A 7,829-nucleotide genomic window follows, 5' to 3' on the forward strand; every position below is an offset into this window, starting at 1 on the left:
TACAGTGGATTTACCTAATCTTTATTTCGTTCGCCCAACATTCGCTAGCTACAAAATCGAATGCTGCCGAAGAAGAAGCGGCTGCCACTATTCGCGTCGCCCCCAGGGCACCCCTCCGACCCGGATAAATTCGTCGGGCAAATGGGGAGTAAGGGCGCAAATAGTAGTGGTATACACCGCTGCGTATAGTCAAGTAAATGTCAACGCTATACTCTCACATCCTTATCACACATACACACACACAAACGCACGCTCCGCTGTCCCGTGCACTACGCGCCTACTGCTGCTCATCCTGCTCGGCGGACGAATCGTAGCTGGCCGACTGTAGCAAGCTCTCGTTCTCGGGCAGCTCGTCCTGCCGCTCGACCACCGGGATGACACGTTCCGGTTTCGGGGCACTCTTGGCCGGGGCAGCGGGTGCGTCCGCCTCCTGCCCGGCTGCATCGCTCTCGGCTGTCATGGAGGAGGTGGCGACCGTTGCCACCGTGGTGGACGAAGGTTTGACCGTGCTCGTGCTGGCAGGGGCAGCCGTTGAGCTGGGTGAGCTTTCCTCGTCCGCTTGCTCTGCTCCCACCTTAGCAGCGAGCGGTACGCTCCCCGTTGCCAGGGAGACGTCAGAGGAGGCGGCAGTTGTGCTGGGAGCGGCTGTAGTGCTCGTCGTCGTCGTCGTTGTCGTCGTTGGTGCCGGTGTAGTCGTCGTCGTGGTTGTGGTGGTTGTTGTCGTCGTGGTGGTGGTCGTGGTAGTTGGCTCCTCCGTCGTGGTCGTTGTCGTCGTCGTGCCGGACACCTTCGACGGTTTCGATGGGCGGGTACGGCGGCCGCGTGTCGTCCGGGACGTCACCGGCGCTACCGTGCTTTCCGTCGGCTCGACCGTGGGCTTCGAGAAGCGGGACGAAATCTTGGTCGGTTTCACCGAAACCGTCGGCTTGGGCGAGGTCGACCGCGGCAACTTGCCTGGGCGCGTCGGGCGCGTCCGTCGCGTCGTCCCGGAGGAAGTGACACCGTCCTCGCTTTCCGTCGTACTGGCGGCGGCAGCCGGGGACACCGTACCAGCAGCCTCCGTCGTGGACTGCGCTCCCTTCGAGCCGTCGCGCAACAGTGGACTGTACTTCTTGCGAGCGAACAGCCTGTTCAGACCTCCCTTCGCCGGGACGGGAGTGGAGCTAGCTGCAGCAGCAGCGGCCGCCGCCGTAGTCGTCTCCTCCTCGGCCAGCTCCTTGCCCTGTTTGCGGTCCTCGGCCGCGGGCACCTTGTCGAGACTGTCCGCGACCGGCACGCCCGGACGGCTCTGGTCCTCGTGCTTGTAGACTGAAAATATCGATTGGACACGCTGTAAGACAAACTCCAACACCGGCCCGAACCGTGACTCTGTACCTTCACCCCAAACTTTCGCAGGCAAGTGGCCACCGGTGGTGCCGTTTATGCTAGTAGTAGTAGTAGTAGTGGTAGTGGTAGTAGTAGTGCTGCTGGTCGTGATATCACTATCAGTGCTAGTAGTAGTGCTAAGCGTGCTAGTAGTAATGGGCGGTGCAATGGTAGTGACAGTGCGCGTGTTTAGTGCAAGCGTTTCCGCCCGACGCCGGTCACCGATATCGTCCACCTCGTCGTAGTACGGCACCTCGGAGGTCACGGGTGCGGTCGGGCGCCGCTCGTCGAACGCGTACGCCACCGCCAGGTTTTGCTGGCGCAGCTGCGCCAGGAAGTAGTCGCTGAACGTGCTAAAGTTGCTGAGCTGCGCGTACTGCCGCAGCTGCCGGTCGTGCGCCTGGGCTACGCGGGCAATCGCGGCGTCTAAAAGCAAGCGTCGATCGTCACCAGCCAGCCCACCGCCATCGAGAGTGATGGTCGATACGGGTGTCGGCGGCGGTACGAACGGTACGGTGTTTCTATTGTTTCTAGCGTGAGCGGGCGTGCGGGCGTTATTTAACCGCTCGCTAGGACTATGAACGTGATGAACGCTGCGCAGATCGCTCTGCGCATGATCATGAGAAAGATGATGATGGTGATGATGATGATGATGATGATGATAGTGTGAAGAAATGTGATTTGCATCGAAATGTCGTCTTTGCGAACCGTCGGGTGGTGATGGTTTGGATGCGGTTTGGGAGGGAAGATGAGCGGGACGGCGTTCGAGGTGATCGAGCTGCTGAGTTGGGTTATGAAATGGGCTTGGGGCGTACGGGGAAGCAAGCAGATGAAGCGCATACCGTCGGCTACGAGAAGCACGAGAAGAGGAGGAAGCGAACCCTGAAGACAACTGACCTTTGGGACCGCCGAGCCGCATGCGGCGGAACAGTGCCGCCCGTGCCTGTTCGTCCAGCGGGCTGGCCGACGCGATCGCCACCAGCGCCACCAGCGCTAGGCAGAGCGTTCCAGTTAGCCTCATCGTATCAGCGGAGGTGGGCGGGGAGATTTACACTGCAGAAGAAATGGGATGAAGGGGACGTGTGGGGGAGGGAGGGAAAACGACACGAACTTTAGTTTGGAATATCACAGATCACTGACGCACTGCCGCTTAAGGGAGCACTCTTAAGAGAGGACACACCATCTCGGATGAAGCACAAAGGTTGCACAACAAACGTACCCACAAATCAACCGATTGCTTGTTTCTCGTCTGCCAAGCTGCGGCACAAGTTCACTAGCAGCTCCACTACGGCCCCCAGACACTGGCAGTTTGTGGTGTGCTTGCCGTGGCAAACGTTAACAACCCCGTGTGTCACTGAATGGAGGTGTCTCCTTCCTTCTTCCTTTCCTTCGCGCGAGTACCGTTCTCTTTTTTTGTGTGTAATTTCCTTTCAGACAGAACCTCACCCGCTATGACATTCACGATCACGAACTGAGTGGGGTGGGGGAGGAGTGGGGATAAAGGGGTTGGGGGTCTCTAGCGATAAGACTCGAGGGGTTTTGGCACGACCTTTCTCTCTACCTCTCAGGGTTCGGTTGATGTCTAGGCCTGTGTCCTATGGCCAGCCACTCCTAGACCCAGACACGGGTCTCCGTGCACGTTTCACAAGAACTCACCCTTATTTTGCACACACACACACACGCACACACAAACGCACACGTAAGGTGTACCACACGATCACACGAAACACGATCGTGCTGGGAAACGAGCGGCACAGACGCGCTAAAAAATCCACGACCGAACGCGGATGCGATTGATCACAGAATGAAAGGCGGCTTCTCGGTGGCAAGGCGCAGGCTTCATTTCACCACCCTGAAACCAGCAAACAAACGAACAAAAAAACCTGTACCCTTTTCTGTGTATGTGTGTGTGTTGGTGTGTAAGCAGGACAGACAGAGTGTTCGGGGTGGTGGGGCTGTGGGTTTTACTGCTTCCTTGCACGCCCGTCACGCAACACCGAAAAGCCAACCCAAGACGCTGAGACACACCGACGACGACGACGACGACGATGTGAATGCCTTCCCAGCCGTCGCATGCATAGATTTGGAGCCCTCGCTCTATGATCGTACGTCTTTATGTGTGTGTGTGCTTATGCCGATATTTATGCCAATCTGCCAACTGGCTCCCTTGTTGCCCGCACACTCGTCTACTAGTAGGCCGCTGTGCTACCGGTTCGCGAAATTATCATACTGATCGTTGACATTCTTCGAGCCATTCGCAAGCATGGCAACCCGCACAGCCGTGATAACATCTAAAGCGAAAGCATTTCGCGCACCGCATGTGCAACAACTCACCACTCACTTGGTGCCAGGCTTTGCATAAACTGTGCACCATCAATAACGCTTCCTTCCGATCGCGATCGTGGTACAGTGGACTCGTGGAAGTAGGTCGACTGGGGGCTTAACATGCACGCGAAAAATGAAGGAATAATGCTTGCGATCGCTTGCCCGGTCATCCCCTGAATCCTGGCTGCATGTGCTACGTTGCCGTGAGCCAACCCCTATGACACATATTGCCTTCTGCCTGTCTCGGTGGGTATCCGCGTGCTCTTCTGGGTTCCGGATTCCAACCGTTGTGACCGTGAAGAAATGCTAATCGCTTCCCGACCGTGGCCCAACTAGGCGGGCGATTTTAAACTACCTTATTTTTTTTTTGCGTCGATGATAAGAAAGGGAGAAGGCTGATCGATCGTTAATAGGCCATGTTTATTGACCGTACCGCAGAAGTGGTCTGGTCCGGCGCGGTTAATGCGCGGTACGCAAGCGAGATATCGCAAGTTAAGCTCTAGGATGGTTGACAATATGGATTTGGAGGGATAAATGGCTTCACAGCCTCTCTAGAACCAGTTCCGTTAACGGGAGGGGGGACCCATAGTGAAGAACCGCATTATCATAATGCTTTGTAGACAACACAACCTGTTCGGAAGACTGGAAGATTCCTATTCGGTGCGCATTAAAAGTCAACGCATTAGAGCAGTGGGTCAGGTGTAGGATAAAAAGTAAAATGTAGTTTTATGTGATATTAAAGCTTAGAATAGAATAGCTTAGAACATAGAAACGAATTCTGGAACGTCGTCTAGATGGTTTGAATGACAGCATTGAAGGATTCAGATGGATACAATTGTGATAGGCTTGAATTACGATATTTATTATTATGTGTTATACTTCATCATTGAAATGATGCTTTCAGATCTGAACCCCTCAGAAGCCGATAGAGCCTTAGTAGCCGGTCGAAACTACGATCACTTCAATTTTGTACCATTCTATTTAATTTTCTGTCAAATCCAAGATCCATAAATTACTTCAAGTCCCCTACATACCAATCTCCAAAAAAAGCCCCATTCCCACCAAAGTAATCTATGTATAGTCATCTTGGTAAAAGCACTTGTGCAAGATCACTGTTTTTTAGAAAATAAAGGTTTTCAATTATGGTTTAATTCCAGAAATAAATTTGAAACCAAGGACCTTACATCAAATCCCCGTCCATTAGGACGACCAAACTAAGATCCGTAATCCCCCACTTATAGTATATCTAGCTATCTTGGCCAAAGAGGGACTTCAATTTATTGTTGATCTTCATTAACCAATCTTCTTGGATCGACTTTAAGCGAGAGTGATGGTAATAATAAGAGCTGTTTTGTGTCTAAACCTGAGTTTGATAAACAAAAAACTAACCCATGTTAGAGTATCTTAGAAGGTCGTCTTCAAAGGCCTTTGCAATCTGCACAAACTACGAATTAAGCCACTTGTGCTGTCAAGCTAAGCAACTATGCCTACATGCTAATTTTTAATTTTATTATTATTTATTTCTTTTTTTTTTTGCCTCGCTGGGCTTTACTATTTTTACTTAAAACTAGGGAAGGAGGATTGCTGGATGGGAAAGATGTGCGGAGAGAATAGATTAGCACGAATCGTAACGAGTAAGAGTAAGTAAGAGTAAGAGAGCATGGAAGCGGGATAAAGGAAGATTAGGAAGTCAAAAAGATTGTAGTAGTTGTTGAAGGACTCACACGCTCTAAGCCAAGGGTCGTTCTATGCGAAAGTGTAACGCATCCGTGTATTGGGATTGAAACGAAGGGGGGTCTGTCACGAAGGCAACGAGGCAGGAGCATACAGCGGAATATTGGACAGTACGGAAGGAGCATTAATGTTAGCGGTAAGTAAACCGGCAATAAACAAAGCCTGCTGAGCATTTGAACAACCCGGCAACGTACCGCGCGAGTATGGAGGCATGCTGCTATTGTAACCATGCAGGAATCTATGGACTGCGATACGAGAGAATGTTCTTCTTGGTATGTTCTCAAGCCCTTGCGTTGGCTGTAGTACCTGACGGAGTCCAAACTATGGATGCATAGTCAAGGATGGGACGTAGCCAGCAGCAGTAGCGAGCTTTAAGGCTGGTTAAGTCGCGTATTTCGGCGGCAGATCAAGCTGAAAGACTTATTGGCTTTATTGACAACAAAGTTTTGTGTGCTCCTTGAACTCCCAGGAGTCCTTCGCGAAGGACAGTCTATTTAAAGTTGCCCCGTCTAAAATGTAGGAAAATAGAGTTTTATCTAATCTGCGACTGAAAGAGATCACGTAGCATTTATCGAGACAGAGGATCAAGTTGTTCATTGAAACCGTTCAACCTAACAGAATAATGCCTGTCAGATAGAAAAGACTTGAGCCATGAAAGAACCATTATGATACCTAATCTTGAAGCTAATAAGCTAATAAAAATAGTAATAATTATGCTTTAATTATCTATAAATTACCAAGGATGAAAAACAATGCTGTGAGTTGAGCAAACTTGACTATTTCAGAGGTTATTTCCACTATTTGAAGCTATTTTCAGGTTGTTAAGGTTATTTTAAGGTTAAGGTTTATCAGTTATTGCGATTAGTAACTTCAAATGCAAATTAAGAATTATTGAACCTATTTTCATCTTACTTTGGCCCCTTTGGCCTGCCATGCCTTAGTCACACCAGCACCAGTACCGCTTATCAACATCAGCATAGGGGAAAGAAAGAAGGAGGTGTGGGGGTTTCATCACGTTCATCTATTCAGTGTGAGCTTTGGTGTGTATCTGCGTGTTTGTGTTTGTGAGAGGGTGCCTTTTTTGTGTGTGTGTTAGCAGTTTTGTATCCCTTTTCTGCCCCAAAGCCTCCTCCTGCAGCCTAGCACCTAACCCACCAGGCTCGTGTTGTTGGCTCCAAGAGAAAAGACTCGTACACGAGTGGGTGCGCACCACTTCATCACGACTCATTGGCTTTTTGAATGCGACGACGGCAGCGGCGGCCTTTCGGAATCGACCCCTGGGTGTTTCCATTTTCTCCCCCCGTTTGCTCTCCGTCCTCTGCCAACAAAACCCTTATGAAACTGAAACGATATGCACATGGTTTGCGGGTCCGTTAAACAGAAAAGCAACCAACTGTTTTTGGTTGAGAGGGGGGAGGGAAAGGAATGGGAGGTTCCTTTTCGCGATTACCAAACAGCATCAGCCCGCCCCTCCCCCCGGTAGCAGCAGTCAGGCGACCGCAACGTCATCGTTTCGTTCGCTACCCGCAAGTGTCCCGGCGCGGGACAGTGCGGGGGCTGGTGTGCAGTGGTGGAAGGACAACGAACCTTACAACCGAATTGTTGACAACTGCAGGAGAGAGACAGAGAGTGTGTGTGTGTGTGTGAGAGAGAGAGAGAGAGAGAGAGAGAGAGAGAGAGAGAGAGTGGTGAAAAAGGGAAGGGAAAGCCCCAAACCACCGCCCCCATCGTCCCCCAGCCCAGTCCAGCTCAGCCCAGCGCGCCCTGGCCCTGGTGTGACCGGTTCGATGATCGTGGTTTAATTTTTTACAACCAGTTACCCAAGTGCCCAGACCCCAAGGTTTTTATGTGTTCGGAGGTCCGAAAGTGAAATATTTACCAGCACCCAAAGCGTGGTAAAAGGGCGGCCCCGGAGTCTTTGTGTGTGTGTCTGGTTGTGGGGTGTGCCGTGTCGAGTTGCAGTGCTCGAGGGGAGTGCTCATGCAGATCGAGTTCGAGTTGGTGATTTTGGCTGCCCCGGTGTGTGCCGCGCACCGGGACGAATAATCACGCCGCATAAAGGTGCTGATGGGAATGTTTGATGAGGTGCTGCAAATGAGAGTTCTTTGCTCTGCTGGCTGTGAGTCATGGTAGATTTGCATGGACTAGCTTCAATTGTTCAAAGTAATTTCAAAATAATAGAAAATGTAAGAAACACAAATAGAAGTATTAAATTACAATTTAAGCCTATTAAAACAATCGATAATAATGAAGTTAATATTAGGATAATAAATAACACACCGGCCCAGCGGAACTCGGCTCGGTGCTCTGCTCCAAAGGGTTAAAACACCTTTCAGTTTTATGCCATGACTCACCCAGCCCTTTGCCGTAGAATTTCTTCTCACACAACCTGGGTGAATGGTGCC

General features: G+C 51.0%; 1 protein-coding gene across 6 annotated transcripts; it reads right to left on the bottom strand.

The window, feature by feature from the left end:
• LOC5666920 (uncharacterized) lies at positions 1 to 3,427 on the bottom strand. 6 transcript variants are annotated; one of them, XM_061648247.1, is made up of 4 exons: positions 3,076 to 3,405; positions 2,263 to 2,418; positions 1,375 to 1,791; positions 1 to 1,308 (listed from the first exon to the last, which is right to left on the bottom strand). In XM_061648247.1, exons 2-4 carry the CDS (start codon positions 2,384 to 2,386, stop codon positions 278 to 280), a joined length of 1,572 nt encoding a protein of 523 aa, XP_061504231.1. In that variant the 5' UTR covers positions 2,387 to 2,418; positions 3,076 to 3,405; the 3' UTR covers positions 1 to 277. The 6 variants fall into 6 exon arrangements, with proteins under 6 accessions (XP_061504231.1, XP_061504229.1, XP_061504230.1 ...); XM_061648245.1 differs by having other exon boundaries at positions 3,022 to 3,405; XM_061648246.1 differs by having other exon boundaries at positions 2,585 to 3,405.
• Between the last annotated feature and the right edge of the window lie 4,402 nt (positions 3,428 to 7,829).

The sequence above is a fragment of the Anopheles gambiae genome, chromosome 2, assembly GCF_943734735.2.
Source record: "Anopheles gambiae chromosome 2, idAnoGambNW_F1_1, whole genome shotgun sequence".
Lineage (NCBI taxonomy): Eukaryota > Metazoa > Arthropoda > Insecta > Diptera > Culicidae > Anopheles > Anopheles gambiae.